Here is a 26,227-nt window from a genome sequence, read left to right as displayed (position 1 = left end):
TTTTTTTTTGACGGAAAAATTTTATTCTTAGTTGTGGAGCAAAAACTCGATTTTGCGATTTTGGGAGGAAAACTTTTGATTTTGATGCTCAACAAATTGGAGGAAAGAATCATATTATATCTTAATTTTTCTAGTTTTATCTTTAAAATTTAAGAACAAAAATAAATGAAATATTTTTTTCAATTAAATGAGTTAACCCTGGTACCAGCCCTAACCCTTGATTATAATAGGATCAAAATAGGGTTGGGTTAAAATAGGACTGGGCTTATAATAAACAAAATAGGGCTGAGCCCTAACCCTGTAGTTAACATCCCTATATATGTTGCACAAAAAAAAAATACTGTATATATATCTTCCTTTAGTACATATAAATAATATGGTGAAAATATTTTAGAGAATAACTTCATATGAAACAAAGGTAAACGTATCAACTCAGATGTCTCTACTCAAACTTCAAAAATCTCCACCAAGAACTTCGCACTCCGAAATTTCTCAAAATTTTCTTTCAGGGTGAACAATTTAGCTTATTACTTTTAAGCTCAGTTAAACATTTTGCTCGAAGTCTTTTTCTTTATCATCCCATAATGTCTACATAGAACTAGTGGGCAGTGGTTTCAAAACTGGATGTATGAACTTAACAAAATATATATATTATGTTTACCAAAAAAAGAAAAGAAATTATTGTACCAAATTGATTAGGACAATACATGTATCAGAAATGTAAGTTACACACTAACGAATGGTGGTGATACATAGCTTTCAGAATTATGCTCTGGTAAGGCACTAATTAAAGGATTTGTATTGAGGAAACGGGAGACATAAGCGTCGCTTGTTTCACAAGAAAGAAAATAAGATATCCATTATTTCAAACATAGGATTACTCTCATGAACACACTATTGGTTGTTTCTTGGTTAGCAAGCAGACAAAAAAAAGCCAGTTGAGTCAAAAAGCGAGCATCCATTAAAATCGCGTGAAAGAGACAGGTCGGAAATAGTTTTTGGAAAACAAAGAAACGTCTGTTATATATGAGAAATAAATTATCGTGAACTTGATAATTGATAAGTGATAATGCATTATTATATGCATCAGTAGACATGTATAAGTTTATTGAAGAACTGATAATTGCTATTTTAAACGACGAGAAAGCTTGGGCCGGAATGATTGGTAGATTGTGATTCACTTAATGTTGGGTTCTACCAAGATGTTTGCCTCATGTTATGGACCTCTAGAGTATGTTTGGGTATCAGGTGTTAATTAAGCCTAGATTACGTGTTTTTAAGTTGTCATCGCATATCCCATAATGATTATGTGTTTCAAAAGTCATCAAATCGAATCAACTGATGATAATCCAAAGGTACGTAATCCTTATTACACTGTTTGTTAGGGTGTCTAAATGATCCGCATTCACTGAATATATCCACGATTCATTATACGATGTAATAATATTCATAATGATATCTGTATATGCGCATTAAAATAGTATGATCAAAGTCTCACTCTTAAAATTGGGAAAATAGTCATAAAATTTCTAAACTTTCAAAAAATTTACCACTTAAATATTAACTTTGTCTTTGAAAATTTAAACTTTAAAGCATAAACATTTATTGAATTTAATTGACTAAACCAAAAAGGTACGTCATTCAATACTTTTATAAAATTTTAAACATGGTTAATTAACCTTGCACTAGGAGCATCTCTAAAAATATTTTTTATTTTAGAGTTTTGCAAAACTCTAAATTTGAAGTTTAAAGGTGTTTTTTCTCAAAAAACAAAACTTCAAACTTAACTTTAAAATTATTTGTATTTTACACTATAATATTTATATTTATTATAATTAATACAAATACACTAAAATTTTATAAATAACTAGCACATATATAAAAATATTAAAGTAATCCTAATTAATGAAATCTTACACTAAATATATATAATTATAAATAAAATACATAATTAAATATTAAACAACAATAAAAACGCCACATTATTCCATAATATTATTTCTGTAATGCTCCATCTTCGGTTACACAAAATTTGTTTGGATAATATTTTAGAAATTTTGGAGGTTCCGGAGAAAATTTACCAGACTATTAGTGTTGTTTTAATATTTAAATTTGTGTAACAATTATTTCTTCATGTATCTTTTAAAAGGATTTTTTAATTAAGTCTCTTTTGTAACATTCTTATAAATCTTATTTTAAAATATTATAAATCTTATTTTAAATTTTTTATTTAATTTCAAGTAAAAATAAATTTATAAAAATAAAAATTTGAAATATTTATGATGTATTAAAATTTTAAGGATTAAAACAATAAATGAAAAAATACTTAAGAATCATAAATGTGATTTGTAATTAATTATAAGGATCAAAATCAAAATAAAAATATAAAACTTCAAATTTCACTACTCAAAACTTCAAATTTCACTTCTCAAAACTTCAAATTGGAGAGCAAAAACTTTATATTTGATTTGAAGTTATAAAGTTTCTTTTGGAGATGCTCTAAGTGTAGTTAAGTTAAGTTGTGTCTTTTTCTTTCTTTATTTCGTCGAACACAGTTTAATCTAACTGCACTTAATCCCATAGACACTATTTGCAAAGTGATTTTGATACATGTCTTTTTCTTGCAATCACTTTCACTAGATAAATATGACATGACATAATATAATTGATGATATGGGTTATGACTAAATGTGACATGGACAATTATATTTAATATTTATTTATATTTTTGGTAAACTTTTTAGACTATGGTAGTAAATTATACATCATCATTAAGTAAATCAATTCAAATATAACATTAAATAACATAATAATAAAAATATAATATATTTTTCAAATTTTGAAATATTATTTATTTTTATTTATATTTTTATAATTATACAATTTTATTACTAAAGGGGGTTTTCAATTCTTTTACAATTTTTTTTTTTTTTAATAATCAGTAATATTATTAACTTCTTTTACGTATCTAAATTTTTTAGAAATATTGTTTAGTTATACTCTTTGATAATTATAAAACTTTTATATCAATTTTTTATTAATTTTATCCAAGTTGATTTGATATATACATATCTATTTTAAATACAATTTAAAATAAACAAAATTATTTATTTTATCTTATTTTTATGTTTAGTTAAATCAAAATTTATACTAAAATGTTGAAAAGAAAATTATGAAATAAAAAGAATAATCAAAATTTTGTTTTTAAATATAATTTAAAATTTAAATTTTTATCATTGCATATGGTGCAGGAAACATGAAAGCACCTAGTTACATATTAATTAACTCTGTTTAAATTTTTTATCAAAATATTGAACGACATGTCTTTTTGGTTTAATCAACAGAAACTCAAGATTTAAACAAAGCTTAATAAAATCTTATGTTTTAAATTGATTGAGATAAACTTCATATTTTAAATGCCCAATATTTTAAAGTTCGAGATTTTTATAACCATTATTCTAATTTAAAACTGGAATGAAACTTAACTAATATATAAAGACTTAAAATGGTATATATATTGTTAATTAATTTTCTATTGAAACCACATTTTGTTTAATATAATGTGATACCGATTTCTTTTCATACAGTCCAGTCCTGTCCATAATCAGATTCGATCAAAAATTAGTTCATTGATCTTTAATCAAATATCATCAATTTAGTGGTGAAAAAAAAAGTGGTGAAAAAATCATCATTTAATTAAACAAAATTGTATAGCATAAGTTAGGATGAAGCTTAAGCAAGATCCTCAAAGTCTACGCTCGGGGCATCTCCAAACGCAACTCCCGGTTGGCTAAGTTCATGGGGGGTTTTAAGATGTTTCTCGTTGCTGGCCTGTTTCACGAGATTCTAATGTTCTATACATCTCGCGTAACGCCTCAGGGGAGATTACTTTGTTATACGTGTTATGGGGTTTAACTGCGTCGGAAGTGGTGGCGAATAGAACACAGTTTGCATGGCAGTGGCCGGTGAGAACAGCGATGACCTTTATGGCTGTGACAATTGGTTGGCTCTACTTCCCTCAAATATAAACAAACGCATGAACCTTGTTGTTCTTGAATTTCTTCCGTCGCAAAGCACTCTCTGACTTAGCAGATTACCAAATATATCTTCTCGTGAAACTATGAAATAAAACTAAAAAATACATGTACGTACTTTCAGTATTGGAAAAATTAAAAGTAAACAAGTTGTGTATGTTGATTTCTTTTATCGCAATTTATAATACCTTCTCGTGAAACAATGAAATAAAACTAGAAATACATGCAAGTATTTTTGCTATCATACCCTGGATAGCCTCAGAAGGGAGAACGTGCATAAGAGCCACCCTCAGAAGGGAGAACGTAGAAGAAACCTGTTCCTTCATTTGTCTACCTGTTAAATCCATAGTATCTGTTGAGTTAAGCTTGAAGAAGAAGGAAACTTAAGAAGCAAGTAATTAACCTAATCCTATCATGTTGAGGAATTGGAAGTTATAATATATTTAGATAAGTCTTCTAGATATGTTATCTAACAGGATTAGGAAATAGAGCTCTCTATATATATTGTTGTCGATGATAATGATGAGTGTGTGCGTTGTGTGATTCTTAGAGAGCTTGATTGAATTGTTTAAGCATTGCTTGCTTGATTGAATAAGAGAATGACTTTTTATTATTGCTTTGAGATTCTATATTGCTTTGTGATTCTATATTATCTACTCATTCCGGCGACTTTAAAACACACACAAAAACCAATATAAAACCTCGCTAATTGGAAGAGATCATCACCAGCAACACACACAAAAAAGTGAAACATGGAGGAAGAAATCAAAAGATTTGCCCTAGTGTGGGTTTCAGCAATAGTCTCGGTAAGTTATTGTTACTACATACTACCTAGAATCAAAGCTGGGGTTCCTCGATTACTCTTTATTCTTCCGGTGTGTCTTCAGTTCTTTGTTTCTCCAATGCTCTTCTCCTCTTGGTTTTTCATTTTCCCCATAATGTTTTTCCTCACAGGGATGGCAACTTTAAAGCTCATGCTCTTTGCATTTGATTTAGGTTCTCTTTCCCCACGTCCTTCAAGTCTTTTTCAATTTATCTGCTTCACTTGCTTTCCCATCAAGAAACTTGAACAAAACCCTAAATCTCAATTTAGTTTCCATAAATGGATTTTAGCCGCTAAAGTTGCAATAGTTGGAGTTTTGTTTATGTTCCATGTGCGAGGTTACAAATATAATCTTCCTCCGGTTCTGTTATGGGGCATATATCCTCTATATATGTACTTGCCATTTGAGCTTGGATTAACCCTCCTCAAATCTATGCTCACTATCGTTCTTGGGTGCGATCTTGAGCCAGTGTTCGATGAACCTTACTTATCCACCTCTCTTCAAGACTTCTGGGGTCGCCGGTGGAATCCAGTGGTCTCGTCTATTCTCCGGTCAGGCATCTACTCTCCTCTGCGGGGAAGATCCAAAAGCAAATCTGGTTTGTCTAAATTCATCGGAGTATCAACGGCGTTCCTCGCCTCTGGTCTGTTTCACGAACTTATATTCTTCTACACAAGCGGCCATGAAACGCCTTCTGGGGGGGTCACTTTATTCTATGTGTTAAATGGGGTCTGTACTGCGACAGAAATAGTGGTGAAAAGGTCAGAGTTCGGGAAGCGATGGACTGTGAGACCTGTGGTGTCTTGGATGCTTACAATGACATTTATGGTTGTGACTAGTGGTTGGCTCTATTTCCCTCAAATGATAAGGGGAGATCAGATACGGCAATATACCAAGTATGTCTTTGTTTCGTGAAATTATGAAATACGGAAACTTAATAATCTATATATGTATGTGTTTTCCATATTGAAAGTGAATAAGTTGTGTGAAACTATTATGTATCACTTCGTGAATAATACTCCCTTTGTTGTTTATTTCTAGTCTTTTGCAATTTTTTTTTTTCTATTCTGTTAATAATCGGCAATTTCAGAACAATATCTTTAAATTGTGGGTAAAATACTGAAAAGTCAGACAAAACAAAAATGTAAAATATATATGAGGCACATTTTACATTCAGAAAATTTACCTTAAAATTAGAATACGATATTATGGAATGGTAATGGTTTTTTTTTTTGGTTAAAAATATATGGAAATAATTAAGCGTTTAAGTTGAGAGAAGTCAACGGGTGGTGACTTATGAAGTCAGACGGAACAAAATTCTTACTTGGTCACAAAAGCCCAAATTTACGCCTGGCGCCCACCAAGTAGACGGTCAAGATTCGCTGCTTACTGGGTCCCACACATGGTCATTAATGGTCAGTGGAGACAGTTAGATCATGTCATGATGTGAATGGCTTGGTTTCAAGACTATCTCCAACCGCACTCCATAATTTACTGCAAAAAATAGTGAGAAATGGAGTTAAGAACAAATAAAAAACCCATTACTCCATTTATGGAGTAATCACTTTTTTGTTTGTTCATCACTCCATTTCCCACTTCATTTTGCAGTAAATTATGAAGTGGGGTTGGAGATGTTCTAATTATTGAACTATATTCTAACCCGTCTTTGGATATATTTTTTGTTTTAATTTTTTTTAAAGAATTTAACTTTATATTTGTGTTTTTTAATCATATTTGTTTTTAAATATTAATTTAATTTAATTTTGGTAATTATATTAAATATGTCATGTTGCATAACTACACATTTTTGCCATATACATTTCAAAAATTATTTTTAAACTTTATTCCTAAAGTTTACAACATATTATATTTTTTTAATAGTTAGATAACATAATTAGTCAAGAATATTTGTACCTAAAAAATCTGACTTGGAATCGACTCGAAAATTAAAGTCACGTACTTTATTAAACATGGCCTATATACTTAAATGGTTCTTAAAGTGTTATATCCGAAAACTAATATTAAACCTAACCCACATCGAAAATTGAACAATTTTTTGAAAAATGTTTGAAAAAATTAATTTTTAATATATTCCGCTATATATACATATATGTAAATCAATTAATATGGTCTTCGTTAACTTTAAGTAAAATCACATTTAATAAACATTTTTAATCGAATAACCTACTTAAAAACCATTAAACTAAATGAGTCTATATAAATATCAATTTCTATTAAAAGTCGACTAAAAACCCGTTAAACTCTATTTTAACATCATGTGCTTTTTTAATTGATAAACTTAGGGTATGACTAGTTTACCCGCTACCACCCGCAAACACAGCTTTTGCGGTTGGTAGCGGTTGTTTGCGTTTTGCAACAATCACTCAAACTGCTCTAAACCGCTTCAAACCGCTCTAAACTTCATAAATTCAAAAGCTGGTTCCAGCTAACGTTTGCGGCTGCGGACGATTGCAGGATAATTTGTTTTTCTTTTTTTTAAACAATATAAATACAAAAATAAAAATATTCAATAAAAATTTAAATTTGAATTATAAAATACTAAATATATCTATTATATTTTAATTAATACTATAAAATTTTAAAATAAAAATATTTTCTACAATTTGAATTTTTTTAAAACTATAACTTTCTAAATATAATTTTTATATTTATTATAATATAATGATTTTGATATTTTTATAATTATATAAAATATAAATATTGTCAATTTATTATTTAGCTGATGCTGCATTTGGTAGTTAACCAGTCATAAGTATCTCGCAAACGCACAAATTTCTAACCGTAGAACTAGTCGTATGAATCTATTAAAACCTTTAGAAACCGCAACCACCCGCATCCGCAAACTCCCGCAACCACAACCGCTGCGTTTGAACCAGTCAGACCCTTAATGTATGTGTAAATGTTTCTTAATTTTTGGATAATGTATCGATTACGTAGTCATTTAACTTATTTGGTATTGGTCAAATTTGTTTTCATAATTATTAATATAACAAATATATGTGTTTGTTATAACTATCTCAAAAATATAATAATTCATTTCCAAAATTTTGGTTGATATTTGCGTAGTCCAAAAAAATAGGAATCTAGTAAGCAATTATAATCAAAATAGGAATTTTGTTTGTATCTTCCTTGCTGCCGTGTTTTTTTAAGTAAGCAATTATATGGATATAAGAAGTTATATATTGCTTCCTTGCTGTCGGAAATTTTTTTAAGTAAGCAGTTATAATTACATGCATATATATAAGCAATTATATATTGCTTCCTTGTATTTTTAAAGTTGGACTCAACTATTATCAATTGGACATGTTATTAATTTAATAGTATTGATTTTTTTGATAATGTATCGATTACGTAGTCATTTAACTTATTTGGTACTGATCAAATTTGTTTTTATAATTTTTAATAAACCAAATATATGTGTTTGTTATAACTGTCTCAAAAATATAATAATTCATTTCCAAAATTTTGGTTGATATTTGCGTAGTCCAAAAAAATTGGAATCTAGTAAGTAGTTATAATCAAAATAGGAATTTTGTTTGTATCTTCTTTGCTGTCGTGTTTGTTTTTTAAGTTTTTTAAGTAAGCAGTTATAATTATATGCATATAAGCAGTTATATATTGTTTGGACTCAACTATTATCAATCGGACATGTTTTGGTATTGATGTATGCTAGAAGCCCATTTTAGTTAATTCGACAAAGCCATTCAAAGCCTCTTATTAGCCCATAATGTTTACTTTGAGTCTTTGGGCAACGGCTTTAAACATTACACAACATGATACTCAAACCATTATTAAAACGTTTTGAAAAGAACAGTATTTCATTAACTGATCATACAATACGATACGATAGACTATTCTTGTTTCCGTAGTAACTAGTAAGTCTGGATTCAAACTTGAAACGGTGCTTTTAGCAGATATCGAGCTTAAATTTATCGAAGGCTGTAATATGTTGTTAGTTAAGTCGTACATTTTATCTATGATTTTAGTATAGGAATGATCATTTAGATATATACATGTACGTCGAGATGTTTCAATTATAGACTAGTACGATGTTGTCCAAAAAAAAAGACAAAAACTAGTACGTAAAAGATGGTCAAAGCCTTCACAGGACAAATGTTATAGACGAACCTTATAACCCGGGGATATTTAATTATTTATGATGTTTTTTAAGCTCCGACTTTAACGTAGGAAAGTAGTAACGTTGTGGTACCTATAGTACACATATTCAAACTCAAATTAGATTGTTGCATTATGGCGAGGGGAACTAAGAATAGAAATGTGAGATAACATAGCCGAAAAAGTAGTTGGAAGGTTAGTTCAGTCAATTAAAAGGAAGAAGCCAGAGCAAACATGTTAAGTGTATGGGAATAGCACGAGAATGGTACGTGAGATATGAAATTAAAAGACATCATTTAATATATTTGGTCCTTCTTTTAATGTTCTTTATTAATGTGTCTCTGCCACTTTTCATGAGACACTGTCTCACTCACCTTCTATTCCACATGTATTTTCTAACTATACATTCTAAATATGTTTACGCATCTGATATTGTACAGTTTATATCATTATATGAATATACAGACAGTGTGTATATGTACAAACATACACAAATACATAAATATCAAAGTTTTGATTTATATCTTGAATGTCGGTGGACCAAAGTCAATCAATGTTTGGAGTTGCATATCATGGACTTCTTTTGAAACAATATTGTCATAAAGTTTAAAAACTAAATCATTTCTTTATGATTCTTCTAAGAATACTTTTGGTAAGTATAGCGTATTGAGTTGATTTGAGATTTTGGTTTCACAAATTTAACTGTGTAAACCAAAAATTAATATTAATCTTAGATTTTTCACTATCTTTCTCAGTTTTCCGCTAGACAAGGATATACTCACATGTACTGTATACATTAATATTTTGTTAATATTGGTAAATGAAAATACATCAAATTAATAGCAGGTACATCTCTTGCTAAATTCAGATAAGTGCGACCATGTACTACATCAGGCTTTCTGGATATAATTGTAAATTTGGTGATAATTGACGTGAATGAATAATGAGTGATGAGAAGTCAAAATCAAATACGGGAAAGTCAACTGAGGTCAAGATAGCGTTGAAAATTTGACACAGTGTTCTTTAACCAGGACAGTCCTGGACCGGTACAGATAAAAGAACCCTGGTTTGATCCGGTTCACAAAATTCTTCACATTTGGCATAGGCTTAGTGAGTACTTCCCAAGTTCCCAGCTCTAAAGTATCTAATAGACACCTGGTTCAATTTCAACCATTCCACATAGCTTATCCAAGGACCCAACCCAACATGTTTTTGCTAAACCACGGACGGTCCAGATTCGCTGGACCACGGGATTCTGAAGCCGTACATTTTCATATCTGAGACGCGTCATCACAGTGACTAAGAACATTTTTATCCCACAGACCCAGAAGTGGGATTCTTATTTTTATTTTTTATTTTTTTATCGGAAAAAAAATTAAAATTAAAAGGTTAACCAATTGCAGACCGCCACATGTCACTGGAACCCGCAAACAGTGCAAGAATCAAACAAAGAACGGTTTTTATTTGGCAAACACAAGGGATGGTTTTATCATTTTAGTGGGACCCATGGCACTAAAAATCCCACTAAAATACCTGGATAAAGATGGCCTAAACTGCTAATACATGGTTGTTAATTCTCAGTATGGACCGTTGGATCAAGTCATGATGCGAACGGCGAGGATTGCTTTTTTTCTTGCATGAGTTTGTTTTCTAACTTTCTAATAACCAAAACTGAAATAAAGATTTATCATGATATGTGTTTTTATTCTATAGTTAGTCTAAATTAGAAAATCGCAGAGAAGATCTCATGAAAGGTCCCCATTTATCTTTTGGAATAAATCTTACAAGAGCTCTGGAATTTTGTGCAAACCAAATCTTTGCATGAGGGGACACTATATTATAGTGTGTGATTGTATATGCATGCATATCTTTGGCCCATGACCATATTCAAGCCTTACAAAATCAGGAAAGGGCACTGTAAGTCATGTGATTTTACTATTTTTATTTTTCAATAACGAAATATATGTAAATGGTTTAAATGTGACAATCTCTTAGATATGCGCAGCAGAGCATTTGAATCCACACAAGACTGCATTGTCTTTGAGTGATTAAACAAACTTCTATTTACGCTTTGATTAGTTCTTAACAATTGGATCACTTATCTACTCTCTTTTCTTGATCATGTCGGTAGAATTCAAAGATGTTATATAGCTGTGAAATTTAAATGAGAGTTTTTGTTTTAAAACATAACATGCGAGTTTAAGTTATAGTACAGTGGAACATTGATGGGTATGCATGAAAAATCACGTAGTTCACATGAATATTTTAGGAAATGGGTCCTAGCCATTTAATACTTCTTATTTTCCGTATCTACAGATTTATAATAGTAGATACGTTCTAAATTCTATAATAAACCCAACCCGTACATCTTTGAATTGTGTATGTAATAAATATTTGGACCTATTTTCTTCTTTTTTCCTTACGCACTAGATTATTGGAATGTAGTATATCTTTTTTTTTTGTGCGACCTTCCATTTCATTATCTTAAACTTCAAACATACAAGAGTTAGAGGGAATTATCTATCCTCATTGATTACAACAATGTAATTTAAAAACAACATAAGTTAAAACAGATAGATTCTCCGAAGAGATTGACAGGGAAAATGAGATACCGCTCAAATGCGTCGGTAGGAGATTCACGGTAAGACCGAATTCATAAACCATAGTCACTGTATTTCGTGACGTTGAATGCTCCAGGACCTCGAAACTTATTGGAATGAGTTTCGTTGTATCTTTCGGTCTCAAACGAACCATTACACAAGATAACAAACGATTAGGAAAGCAATGATATTCATTGGCTAAGCTTTGTAGCCAAGAGAAGAGTACCTCTCATGGAGAGGAATTTTGGTGGAATGGTTCACTCCTGCAAAGAGAAGGAAGAGGGATAATGATCTCTCATGGCGCCGACATGAGGAGGTTTGAGTAGCATTTTTATTAAGGCTACGGGACTGCTATCTTCTAGCAACGAATGACTCCGAGCTGAGCTTTGAATGAGACGAGCATAAACATTTGTACTTGTTGGAGATACCGGTTGATGACAAATTTTGCTTGACATCAGTGAACAAGCCCCATTGACTACAGTAACAATATGAGATAATCCAGCTATGCCCAGAACGTAAGCTTCACTTGATGGAAATTCCACTTGCTGAGCTTGGATAGTCGTAGCGAGAGGGCTGAGAAGAGTCACCCCCTGAAATGAAACGAACATTAACGAACTTGACTCTTCCACACCAGTGGACAGTAAGATGAGCTTGACTCCAATTTCCAAAGGAACAAACTCTAATTCCCAGCAAAACTTGTCGATTCCAGCATTACCGTGATGGAACCATAGAGATTTGCCGGAGTCAAAGTTGAACCGTTGGTCGTTGTGGTCGGAATAAATAGATATAAGCGGTGTTTGCGGTGAACAGCGATGGGTCAGTTGGTCATCGAAGGTGAGGTTCATCGGCGGAATAGTTCGGTAGTAGTGCTCAGAGTCTTTGAAACACATAGATCCGTCAAAAAGTAGCCAAAGAGGACTGGTACAAGAGCCATACTCACACCAGAACAAGACATAATCAATCTTCCCCGAAGGGAGAACGGTCATCGTCCCAAGAGACGAGAAATGTAGCCTGCTTCGTAACGTTTTCCAATCTGAGCGCTGACAAGAATCATCTATAGGAGAAGAAGCGCAGGTCATAGAGGTCAGATCTGGAACTAGTGAAGTCACAAGAGATGGGCAAGGGCTACACAAGAGCCAGAGTATAAGGATATTGCACTGATACCATCTCTCACAGCTAGCTACGGTATAAGAGGACGAGAAACCCAGCAACACAAGAAACTCATTGACAAACCTGCAACACAAGACTCCGATAACTGAGTCAGCTGCGGCAAAAACGAGTCTTGGAAGAGGAATTGTAGTTACAGGGGATGAAGTCCGTCGGAGCAAAGAGAACGAATCCGGTGGGTCAGGAAAATCTGGAGGTAAGACCACCGCAAAGGGATCTGCAAGAGCAGTGAACGGTGGCGGATCTTGATCTGGATTCGGGTTCGACGAAGATGCTAACCGAGCAAGGCCCACCATCTTTGGAAAAGAAAAGAAGAAAGAAGATGTTCTTGTCGGTGGACGTGAGGTCCAACCAAACGGTGACGGCGGAAGGAGTTTACCCTAATCGCCCATGGAGTTGCCCGTAAATATAATCACTACATTCACGAATGTAGTATATCTTACACTTGAAAAAATCAGCAACTTGCATGGTTATTTCTGAATATTGTCGGAAATATTAAATCTCTTATAAATTCTGTTCAAAATTGTATTTACAATATTTTTAAAATAATTGCCAAAGATATGTAGCCTCTGAACCTCTTTTACGGGCAGAAGAAAAAAGGATATCTAGCGAAAACGACATGACTCTGCTCTTTCTCGAGTAGTTGCGGCTCTAACCTACGCGTCAGTTTTTTTCCCTGCACATCTCTGTTTTTCAATCTCTTAAATATTTATTTTGAGATTTTCTTCTAATGACCACAGGATGGACGCAGAACATCATCCGTCTAGGTCCAACACCGAATATTGCTTCGTTGGAAATCTAGAATCATGGGACAATAATCTTAGGTTCTCTCACAAGAAGGATCCATTGGACTGGACTCACCAAAAAGTAATGAACAGCAATGCATTGATTAAAGAAAAATAATAACCTCAATTCTACATGCTCCAGTATATACCCTTGTTGCCGTGGACTAAAGTCATTCCAAGCAAGCTATTAGGAAGACCATTTAGTTCACGAAACACCACAAATAAACCCAAAAATATGATAAAGAAAAATCTGAGTTTTTAAAAATTTGTATTTCAAAACATGGCAGAATGAATAATCCCACAGATAATTTAATTGAGTGTAAAAACTTGTAGAATGCGTTTGAAGAGTTGTAGTCAATCAACTACTCCCACTGCTTTCTCTCAGGTAAACCTCATGAGACTTATCAATAAACTGCCAAAACATAGTTTCTCTGATGTGGCCACATTTCACATTTCAAATCAAACTCAGATTCTCTCTTCCCTCGTACCTAGTAGCCTCAGTCTATCTACCTGGTAAATCAACTTATTCACATTTTAACTCTATAAAAAAATTAGCTTCTAACCGTGTATACTTAGCGCTTTTGTTTTTTTTCTTTCTAAAATGATGATTAACTAAACAAAAAACATTTAAATTGTTCCCATCACGTGAGACCACACGTATCTCACCAACGACAAAAACTAAAAATTAATACTACCTCCGTTCCTGAAAGTAAGATGTTTTAGATTTTTTACTTATTCCACAAAGATAGATTTTTTATATTGTTAAGGTATTTTTTTATACTTTTGAAGAACATTAATTGAGAATATTTGAATTGATTAAATTTCATTGGTGGAAAGATATTGTAAAGTGTATAATCAAATAAGAAAATAAATTAAATTATAAACATTTATTAAATTCTTAATAAGTGTGCATAATCTAGAAAATTTTACAAATTTTACTTTTAAAATGAGGGAGTAGAAAAAGACGAAAATGAAGGGAATTTTCAGCACGTGGGGGCAAAGAAACTCCTCCCCAGTAAACAGAGTGACTTTTAAACTTAAACGTAAATAATTAATTAATATTACCATTTGAAACATTAACTACATTAATACAATTTCATTTTATATAACCACAAAAAGTACCCAAAAAAAAAGATAAAACAAACATCACGGCTATATCTCACCGGTACAAAACTTCTCCGCCCGTTTAATAACGGCCGGTAAACTATTTATTAATAAAATATACTATTAAACAGCAAGAGGATCCGACCCGAATAGATCCCCAATATCTTGAAAATGGTCTTCCACGTGCCAGCTGGATAATCCGGATCCGAAATCGAATCCAAAGCTCATACCCGTGCACGCATCTGCGAAGAGATCTTCTCCGAATAAGTCCCCGGCGAGAAAGTCGCTACGGAAATCGAACAAATCATCGTCTGCGAACAACGGCGCCGAGAAATCGGAGAAAGTCTCTGACGCCGTCGTCGTCGAGGGCTCTTCCCTGACGATAACTGCCGAGGTTTCGTCGACGGTGAACGGAGATCGGAGAACAGACACCGGAGAGCGGAGGCAGTCGCTGCTGACGGAGGATGAAGCGACGTCGTCTTTGATTTTGCTCTTCTTCTTGACCGGTGACGGCGGCGGAGATTTGGGTGAAGAAGGCGGAGGAACGGAGAAGTTAGTGAGAGCGTCGGGGCCACGGAGCTGAATGGCGGCGCTGTCGTAAACCAAGGCGGCTTCTTCCGCCGTGTTGAATGTCCCGAGCCAGAGGCGTACGCGTCGGAGCGGATCTCTTATCTCCGCCGCCCATTTTCCCCACGGACGCTGCCTCACTCCTCGGTATTTCTTCTCCGGAGGAGCAGAAGCTGGTTCCGGTTTGACGATAACCGCTCTATTCCTTCTCTTCTTCGGTTCGATTTGAGTACTTGAACCGGTACTAGCAGCACCAGAATCAAGAACTACTTCGTTTACGAACTTCTTGATACGACGGCGTTTTGAGGCGAAACGCTGGTGTGTTTCTTCTTCGTCGTCGCTTGAGGAGTCTGTTGCGTCTGGGTCGGTGACGGATATACGGATAATCCTTGGCTGTTGATTGTGCTGGTTGTTGAAACCTGGTACGGTTCTTGTCGTGTTGGTTTTGTGCTCGGTGAATTTGATCTTCGGGGGGAGAACAAGATTCTTCTCCGGTTCCATTTCTTATCTCTCTATCTCTCTCTGTTACTTAGACTGTGTTGTGTGTGTTTAGTTTATATCAGAGAGAGCATTAGTAAGCAAAAAGGTGATAAAGGAAGAGACAAAGATAAAGATGGACTTTTGAAAGAAAAGAGGAAGAAACTTGAAGAACAAGAGAGACAAGACTGATGCTTCTCTGCAAAAAGCTTTATCAAAGAAGGAGAAGAAATCTGCTAGATAGAAACGTTGGGAAAGAGAAGATTTTCCCGGAAAAGTTAAAGAAAAAGAGCTTTTTGTTATTATTCTTATGGAATCAACACAAACACGCCGTCTGGTTATCGAGAGTGAAAAAAAAAAAGAGGAAGATGCTTCTTTTGGAGAGAAGGCAGCTTGGTTTTTCTTGGAAAGATTCCTGGAAATTTTCAAGTGTGCAGAGGAAAGAAAATGTTTTTTTTGAAGAGTGTGAGAAAGAGTGACACGGGGAGGAAGATGGAGATTTAAAAGCGGCAGAGCACATGTAAGTAAAGATAGAGAGAGAGAAGAAGTGACTATTTTATAGGATCTTGAAACGGCTGATTAAGTGTTCACTCCGGGTCTTTTTTGCTCTTTAACTATACTACTTGTTTTGTGGGTATATTGTAAAATAATATTTTCTCCAATTAATCGCACAATTTTTACTAGATAAACATGAATTTTTGTATGTAAATATTTCCATAGAACTCGTTAGATTTTTAATGTTTTTCATGCATTGTGAAAAAAAAAGAGTGAACTCTTAAGCTATATACAAGGGCTAATGGAGATATCAAATTAACAAAATGGTTATTTGTTAAAAATATCATTTAATATATAAATTCAGCCGATTATAAAAATATACACAATTTAATTGGTCATATAATATTTAATAAATATAAAAGTTGTATTGAAATATTAAAAATATTTTTATTATGAAATAATTTTTCTACTAAAACTATTAATTTATGAAATAGAGGGAATCAGTACTATTAAATTAGAAAGATGACCTATTGATATATGTTTAGTCCAACAAATATAAACCAAATTAAACAAACTGTACAACTATAATTATCCTTTATTAATCGATGCCTATTTTATAACTTCCATTCTAATATTTTCGACACCACTTCTGACAATTATATATATAATAACAATTATTCCTTCCTTTTGGGTTTATACCAAATTGTGATCGGTGATCTATGTTAATTTATTATAGTAAAATTATAATTAAAATCTATTACACTATATACACGAATATCATTGTGATATTAGCATGTATACGGTTACATTGGCTTTTTGTCAGTATTTCAACCAAATTAATTTATTTATGGTATAACACGTTACTTTATAAAATAGATTTATGTATACAGTTACATTATTGACATATCTTCTAAAAATATATGTTAATTACTCCTAATAGTATTGGCAAAGAAGTATAAAATGTGATTATTATTGTAGTCACTTAATTTTTGTTAAGAAATACAAAATAAAATATTTATAGTAGTTTCACTTTTTATTGTCACCCCTAATATTGCTTTTAAAGTAATACTATTTTCACAAACTATTACAATATAATCTTAGACTTAATCAACTTTGATATATTTCATAAAAAAATCATTATCACACTACAACCACATAACTTACATCTCAGCCCAAGAAATTAGGATTTATTCAACCATATATTAATTATTTTAAATTCTAAATGATTTACACAAACATTAAGTTTATCAATTAACAAAACACATGATGTTAAAATTGGTTTTAACGGGTTTTAAGTTGGTTTTTAATAAGGGAGAGTATATTTTTCGATTTAATCTTTTTTTATAATTTTTTTTAAAAAATTGTGTTTTTGTAATCATATTTGTGTTTAATATTAATTTAATTTAATATAACTTTTAGTAATCAGTGAAGAGAAATTATGTGTTTAATATTAATTTATTCAAATCAACAAAGCACGTGATGTTAAAAATAGGGTTTAATGAGGTTTAATTGGATTTTTAATAGAAAGAAATATTCATATCAATTCATTTAGTTTAACGGGTTTTAAATAGGTTATTTGATTTAAAAATATTTATTAAATGTGATTTTACTTAAAGCTAATGAAGTTCATATTAACCCATTTACACACACACACACACACACATATATATATATATATATATATATTAGAATAAATACTAAAAACTAAAAAATTTAAACCTTTTTAGAAAAATTGTTCGATTTTTGGTGTGGTTGAGTTTGATATTGGTTTTTGGATGTAACACTTAAAGAACCGTTCAAATATATATACCAGGTTTAATAGAGTATGAGATTTTGATTTTCGGGTCGATTCCGAATCGGATTTTTTGGGTACAAATATTCTTAACTAATTATGTTAGGTAAATATAATGTGTTGCAACCTTTAGGAATAAAGTTTAAAAATAATTTATGAAATGCCATAAGTGTATAGTTATGCAACGTGATATATTTAATATAGTTACCAAAATTATATTAAATTAAATTAATAATTAAACATAAATATAATTTAAAAAAATTAAAATTAAATTTTTCAAAGAAACTTAACAAAAAATATACCCGGGTTAGAATCTAGTACTTGTTAAAAATGAACGTATATTGAACTGAAATTGAAAGTAGTATAATCAATTTTTCTTTTACTTAGTATTTTAATGTGTATATTAATGCTTAATGGGCAACATGAACATTAAAAAAATAAATCAAAAGGAAATTAGAAAATATGTAATTCGATATTCAAAAAGTAATTTGACAAGATTATCGCCTGGGAAAACAACTGCATAAGTCAATGAGTGAAATATTGACATCTGTTACATAAAATTGGGCTGATCCAACGGCTGGGACGTGCCTTTCCCTGGTAGGTGACAGAGAGAAAAAACATGTACAGTTTTTTAATTAGTCTCGTAATTGGAGATTCAGGTCACGTGATACCCGAGACACGGCCAGTCCTACTTTTGACCAGAATACTTAATTATACTTAATGGCAGGTGATTAAGTCTTTAATCTAAAACCTCCGTACGAAGCTTTCTTCTTTTCCTATATTTTACCACAAGTGTGCTTTTTGTCATTTGGGCATAGCAAGTTGCTTGTGAAAATCAAAGACCGTTACGGGCAGTTCTTTATTGTTTTAACCTTTACCAGTCTCTTTTGTTACAGCTGGTGGCTAACGTGGCAGACAACAACCTAGGACGTTGTGCCAAAAAAATGTACTGTAATTTTTTGGAATCATTGTATTACTTTTTAACTGTGATTGAAATTCGATATTTTTTCTCTCTTTCCTGCAAAATTTTAACCGGGTACTATAAAGTATAAACAAAGCGCCTTATAGCAAGCACATCAGTGAACCTTTTCTAAACCTCTTTTTTTTTATTATTTTAATGTTTTTATTTCTCTGTTTTACTTTAAAAAAAAAACAATTAATATCTGGACCAATCGCGGACCACCATGTGTCGTGAGGCTTGCGCTACAGTGCTTGAACCGATTCACTACGGTGAAACTGGAGGAGGCAGGTTCATAAGTCACAATTATAATAATATTTTTTTATATAGGAATGTGTGTGAACCCATTGAATGATCCCTCAATGGGGATGCTCTTAGAGCATGATTATCCTGGAGATTTCTTAAAAAACGTTTTTTGTTTTTTTTTTTTAATCTGAAATATAAAAAAAAAATTCAAAAACTAATCATTCTCGGACCGCCACGTATCAGTGGAGTCCACAAACAATGCATGAAACACTCGAAAATCAATCTTTATTTCATATATTTTGTGATCGATTCTTAACTTTTTTGCAGGATCCATACTCTAAAAACCCACTAAAACCCCGCGATAAAGATGGTCTTACAGTTCACTAGTTTTTCTAAATTTGGCTTGAGAGGCAAATTAAGTAGCGAATATCAAAGATATTAGTCGTAAGTTACATTCTGCAATAAAAAGTAATTATAACTGAGTTACATTCTGCAATAAAAAGTAATTATAACTGAGTTTAAAACCCTTTGACCAATCCTAGTTGAGATGTTTTGATGCAATCGGGAAACACTTTTAATTGGTCACTACTCACTAGTGTTCGTATTTCATACGAAAAGGTGGCAAAACCTGCGTGTTTTTTCTTTAAAAATGCATGTTATGACCACAGTTTTACAGAAAATTCAAGTCACCTAATTTGCTAAGTAGTGTTAATTGGATGTTGTAATCATGTATATGAAATCACGCTTTGTCACAAAATTCGAACATGAGCTAGATAAGTATTTGATCGAATTGACTTATATGGAACTGAGATTGGCGATATAATACCTCTAAATTTGTTATAATTTGGTGATATATAAATTAAATACAAATAAAAAATAGATTTTTTTTTTGCAGAGATACTGAAGAAATATCATAAGCAATTTTTCAAAAAAGGAAACAATCAGTGTAAAAAGTTTTTATTAGATGGACACGTTTTAACATTTATTCAAAAATATTTCATGGTCGGTTCTTTGTTCTCGGGTTTTAAATGGTTATATACTCTTTATGTTTCAAACAAAATGTATGTTTAGAATCCTTACACATATTAAGAAAATATATGAAATTTGGATTAACAATGCATTATTTTACGTAGCTAACTTTCCATAATTTTGAACCAATGAAATTTTAATAAACACAATTATGTTTTTGAAGTTTACAATTTACCATAAATTCATACATTGAAAATATAAAAATTGTATTTTTTGTATGTTTCGATGTAACAAATGGATCGTGCCTCCTTGGTCTATTAAGTGATGAAAGGCGTTGGATCACAATGGAAGATAGCTGAACACAAGATCATATAAGACTGAGAACAACGATATAAAAGTTAGCGAATCAGTCTTTTCTGCGGAGTGAGTTAGGAAGCATCGTGTTATTACTTTTCTATTATCATGTACAGCTTAAAAATGTATTTGTTGTATGTTTCGATTCTGATACTTTGTTAAACCTCAGTTGATATTAATAAAATCAAGGCGTTATAAAAAAAAACTATCTTTTATGAAACAAATTTTTTTTTTAAAACATGGATCTTTTCGGAAGAGTAATCCAATGTCTTAGTTTAAGTTTCCTTAGCACTGTGTACTGAGACTTAATAGATCTACCTAAATTAGTTTTAAAATCACTTACGTATGTAGAGTGAACAGTGATGTTTTAATCGTACTGTTATACTGTGATTATATAAAATGTAAATAAAGGTATATAATAATAGTATAAAACTGGGCAAAAGATATTGGAAGCCCATGCTATATTGCCAAAGAAAGCAGCAAGTTTTCTTTGCAGGGTATGTGAACCATGAAGCCGTTTGTTGGTCTTGTCTTTCCCTTCAGTTTTTTATTTGCTTCTTGTCTGCTATACAGTTTTCCCAACATCAGTAATATGCATTATGGCGGTATGGGGACAGTAGTGTACTATATTTCGCTGTTTCAGCTACTATATATTATAATTTGTTTAAAAATTCATTTCAAGTAACCTATAAAATATAGTTGTGATAAATGTTGTTGATTTTTTTTTACGTATAGATTTTAAACATTTTTTAACACTAAGGCGTTTGGGGCTGAATTTCGTAATCCACTAGTTCCGAACCACAACATGTAATATTAGTTTTAAACATTGTTTAATATGCCATATGTTTCATAATCTCTTCGTTCCCACGAAAACAAGATTTTCTAGAATATTCATGTTTATTAATAATTTAATAAATGTTTACAATTTAATTTATTATTAACTTTTCTATACACTTTCAAATAATTATCCACCAATAAAATTTAATCAATTCAAATATTTCTAATTAATGTTTCTCAAAAATATACGAAGTACGTTAATAAAATAGAAAATCTATCTTTATGGAACAAGAAAAATATATAGAAAATGTTACTTTCCAAATCATGTATAGTGTTTTGTATAAAAACACACATATCAAGATTTTTTAGAAAAACACTATTAAATGTATAAACTAAAAATGATTTAACCATTCATTAAAAACTGTAAAATATTGTTGGTCGAACATATTAAATAAAGTTAATTAATCTAAAATATTAAAACAAATCGATTTAACCGTTACATTTTGTATCTCTCCACACTGCCATCATAGAGATAGAAATACCATAGACCTTCTAAAACATCGTACATTATAAAACATAGAGATCATGAGTCAATAAACGTGAAATAGATTATTGTATAACACTACACCAGTCAAAACTAGGCATGGTACCCTAGATGAGCATGTTAACTCCAAGTCATGTATGTAATCACTTAGAAATTCCATAGCATTTTTGTTTGATTTAGTAAAGTGTTCCCTTAAATACAAATTTTTTTTTTTTTGCATAGGTGATTAGGAAAAAGTAACGATAATAAGTTCTCATCTCTCAACAAATCAAGTTTCGTTTTATGAGTAATATAGATTGTGATTGGTTTTATTAGAGTAAAAAGGTGAAAAATGAAAGAGAATGAAATGATGAAAATAAGAGTAAAAAAGTAATAATATAAATTATTATTATTATAGCAAAATATGGAATAAAATTGAGTGACCATGACGTCTCCAATATATTGTTCATTCAAAAAGAGACGAGTAAAGTTGAGTATATTTTTTCTTCATTTAAAAAATGAATAGAGTAAAGCATAAAAAAAATTGTATTTCCACTTGTTTGTAATTTTTTTAGTGGAAGGTGGTGTAAATTAATTTTAAAATATTTAGAATATTCTATCCAATACAATATGCAATAAATATAAGATGGTAAAAATGCTTTGGTGACCGGAAGAATAATCATTACACAATGAGAAGTTCTTGTGGCAACGATAAGTTCATAAAAATTCGATCTCACAGTGTACAATGTGCACATTTTTACGTGGCAATTTTTTATACGCGGTAGCCTCCTTTGGATTTTATCGTTTTTATTTTCTTAAACGTCGTAGACGCTAGAGTGAATCATTTTAATACCCTATCCGTTTCATTTTAATTATCTAGGTTTATGCATACACATTAATAAAACATTTGAATTTGTATATTTTCAAAATAAAAATACAATTACATATATTTCTAACCATATTTAAACCAATAGAAAAATGAAGTGGATATTCTTATTAATAAATTTTGCATTGAAACTCTAAAACGACACTTCTTTTGAAACGATTTTTTTTCTTACAACGACAATTAAATCGAAACGGAAAGAGTATATTTAAGACTTTTTTTGTAAGGAGTATATTTAAGACTTTTTTTTGTGCAACAAGACTTCTTCTTTATATTGTAATAATAAAGAATTTTTCTTGGTAAAAGATTTACGTAGTAAATACCTTCTCCACTAGAGGATTTAATTAATCCAGTTGATCTTTCTTGGAACCTGGATTTACTCAACGCATATGTCCATCAGGACGATGTGAATACTATACGGAGTTTAGCCATTACTCGTCACCCTAAGCCAGATTCATATGGTTGACATTTTGCGGATCATGGTAGATACACAGTAAAATCAAACTATCGGACAGAGAAATTATATCATGATTAGGGTACTCAGTATAGGGATATGAGACCGGATTCAAAACCATTGTTGGCGCATTCTTGGAAGTACGATGCTCACCAAAATTGAAACATTTTTTTGTCAAATAATTTCTGGTTGTTTACTGGTGTATAGGAATCTTCAATCACGGGGAATTAAATGTGATATGCACTGTCAAATGTGTGGGCCTGAAGAAGAATCTATTAATCATGTGTTTTTTGAATGTCCATTAACACTTCAAATTTGGGCTTTATCTAATATCCCATCATGCCCAAGGATTTTTTCGACCCATCTCTTTTTACAAATATGAACTATCTCTTTTGGCGGACACCAAAAGAATTAGATTTGAGCTATTTTCCATGGATTTTATGGTATATTTGGAAGAATCTGAATGCTAAGATAAGGGATCCTTTAGATCTTCTCCGGACTGCGGAAATTGAAAGTTGTTTTGTGGGCTGAATCTCAGACTAAAAATTTAGTAAATCGGGCTCCCCCACATATTGTGGAGAACCATGATGCTTTGGCGATAGATAAGTGTTACATTGATGGGGCATGGAGGGAACATGATTCTTGTACAAGAAAGGTGGATCAATTGATACTATGATGAGTGCAATGGCTATTTGCAAGAGTCTATCACTTGTACATGCTGAATGTGAAGCTTTGATATGGGCGATAGAGTGCATGAATACCCTACAAATCTCATAAATGGTGTTTGAAACTGACTGCTCTCGACTGGTGAAGATGGTGTCTAAACCTACAGAATGGCCGACGTTCACTACATACATGGAAGAGCTTCTGTGATGTAAGGAATTTTTTACTTCTTTACTATTCAACATATTCCGAGGGCACAAAACACAATGGTGGATAAGTTGGCACGAGGTGTTAGGAATCAGCCTTCTGTTATGGTTTATGTTGACTCAATTCCCTCTTTTCTTATAAATACATGTATTTTTTTAAAAAAATCGGGTCTTTATCTATTAAGAAATAGGGGACAATAGATTGGGCCTGGGGCGGTCGCACCGTTCGTTCCCCGTCTAAGCCGGCCCTGATTATAGCTTTACATATATAATATACTATTCTTTAATATATAAATACAAATATATATTTCCATAGTTTAATTCTGAACGAAACGAATCTTACCTAGTTAAAAGAAAATAACACAGTTAGAGCTTTTTGTTTACGACAAAAAAAAAAAAAAATTAGGAACAATTATTACCTATCAATATATTTGTTTGTCATTGTATCTGTGCAAGTATAAAACGTGTATTACATACATAAATACTGATGATGTTGTCGTGCTGAGTCAATGGTTATTGCCTTAAGAATCGTGAAGAAGAAAAGTTCGATTTTGAAACCAAGAAAACAAGACCGTACGGATACATTTGTCCGACCGAATACACGAACACTCGTTGGACCGACGACGGAACGCTCCGGCTCCATCGTTGGACCCACGTTTCATCTACTCTATCTCCGTTAGTCCGCTAACGGCACCGTTCTCTGTTTTCGAGGCCTTTTCTTCTATTCGGTCCACTTGGTCACTTCCTCCCGTCATGTGATGGCTGACGTCCGCTCCTCTGTTTACTTTTAAAAAAAAGTTTTTTCTTTAGTCTTTGTTTTTTAAAGGACCATAAAATCAAAACCCATAAACTTTGTCAGAGGACAAAAATAGGAACACTAATGTATACATTTAGTTTTTTCTTTTTGCAAAACAAAATATGTTTTTTTTGTTTCGCACAAACAAAATAATTTGAGACACAAAATAATAGCCGGTGTAACATTAATAGCCGGGTGGTTTGTGAGCTGTGATAAGATAACTATGAGCTTGTCTCTAATTGAAATAACCAACACTTAATCTAACTTTTAAAAAGATACGCGAAACATTATTGATGGGATTGTTTTCCAAAAGATTTAACTAGCATATGGGTCGATTAGAAGAAAAAAGATTGCAAACAGATAGTAAAAGTTTCGATAATGACCTAATAATTCTGCTTGAAGGTACGTAGTGTACCTCTGGAAAATGTGTCAACAACACTGGCTAGGAACACATTAGGGTTAGTTTACCTTAGTTGGAATTGTTGGAGAATACATATAGAAAGAATGGTTTAGGTGATATAATTTCTGTAATATAAGACTTCCCATAATTAAAGTGGACTATCAATTTATAGTCTATGGAAGTGTGTCGATCATATACTAGCATAGTTAACGTGAACATAATCTACCAATTACGATAACTGCTCACCTATTTACTCATAATTCTTATATAAGACTATCTTTTTAAAATAACAGTAACACCTGATTTAAAAAAAATCGACCAAATGACGTGTTAGTTAATTAGACTGGTATTTTTCAAGTCTAAACATCAAAACTAAGCAATGTTAAAAAAAAAACCATGAAAACTAAACATAAAGCATGGCAAAGGATAGGGATGGCTAAGGAGAGCATGACAAAAAGCATGAAAACTAAACAAAACCCATGCTTTAGTTACTCCCGTCTTTTGGTTTACTATCGAGTTTCTTTCCGGTTGTAATCGTCTTAACCCGTTGGGCCATTAGTTTCTAATATAATCAGTTGTTCAGAAAAAAAAAACTAAACAAAAAAAAAACCCATGAAAACTAAACATACAAGTGTTGGATAATTTCAATATTCAGTGTTAGTCCACACATGAAATCATATAAATCCAATATTCAGTGCTAGTCCGCACATGATATAGTTATCAAAAATAAGGTTTCAATGTATTGACTCAATAGTCAATACTAGCCTCTAAGGAAGGACCGATCAAAATGGGCTTACACGAGATTAGACGCAAGTGAAGTAATGTATATCATGATTATGCAATTATTTCAATTAAGCTAGTTGGTTATTGTCTTTCAAAATACTCCTTCTGTTTCCGAAATAGTAATGATTTTCTAGAATATTCACACATATTAAAAATGTAATGAATGTTTATAACTAAATTCATTAATTTACAATACATTTTCAATAACTATCAACAAATAATATCTAATCAAT

The 26,227-nt window shown here is 31.8% G+C and overlaps 3 protein-coding genes across 3 annotated transcripts in view; 1 reads left to right on the top strand and 2 right to left on the bottom strand.

Annotated features, from left to right (window-relative positions):
* Window positions 1-4,381, bottom strand: part of LOC106303373 — a 6,506-nt gene extending 2,125 nt beyond the window's left edge. Inside the window, exon 1 of the mRNA XM_013739658.1 lies at window positions 4,282-4,381. Within this exon, the coding sequence (XP_013595112.1) occupies window positions 4,282-4,381 (100 nt within the window). The remainder of the gene's footprint in view (window positions 1-4,281) is intronic.
* An 867-nt stretch (window positions 4,382-5,248) lies between these two features.
* Window positions 5,249-5,773, top strand: LOC106303372 (probable long-chain-alcohol O-fatty-acyltransferase 7). Its single transcript, XM_013739657.1, has one exon. The coding sequence runs from the start codon at window positions 5,249-5,251 to the stop codon at window positions 5,771-5,773; it is 525 nt and encodes a 174-aa protein (XP_013595111.1).
* An 8,832-nt stretch (window positions 5,774-14,605) lies between these two features.
* LOC106302136 (ethylene-responsive transcription factor CRF2) lies at window positions 14,606-16,341 on the bottom strand. Its single transcript, XM_013738663.1, has one exon. The coding sequence runs from the start codon at window positions 15,717-15,719 to the stop codon at window positions 14,775-14,777; it is 945 nt and encodes a 314-aa protein (XP_013594117.1). The 5' UTR covers window positions 15,720-16,341; the 3' UTR covers window positions 14,606-14,774.
* Between the last annotated feature and the right edge of the window lie 9,886 nt (window positions 16,342-26,227).

The sequence above is a fragment of the Brassica oleracea genome, chromosome C7 (assembly GCF_000695525.1).
Source record: "Brassica oleracea var. oleracea cultivar TO1000 chromosome C7, BOL, whole genome shotgun sequence".
NCBI classification, from domain to species: Eukaryota; Viridiplantae; Streptophyta; class Magnoliopsida; order Brassicales; family Brassicaceae; genus Brassica; species Brassica oleracea.
This window is presented reverse-complemented; position numbering and strand designations above follow the sequence as displayed.

Coding starts and splice junctions, on each gene's coding strand:
- LOC106303372 (XM_013739657.1), top strand. CDS start 5,249: ATGTACTTGCCATTTGAGCTTGGATTAACCCTCCTCAAATCTATGCTC.
- LOC106302136 (XM_013738663.1), bottom strand. CDS start 15,719: ATGGAACCGGAGAAGAATCTTGTTCTCCCCCCGAAGATCAAATTCACC.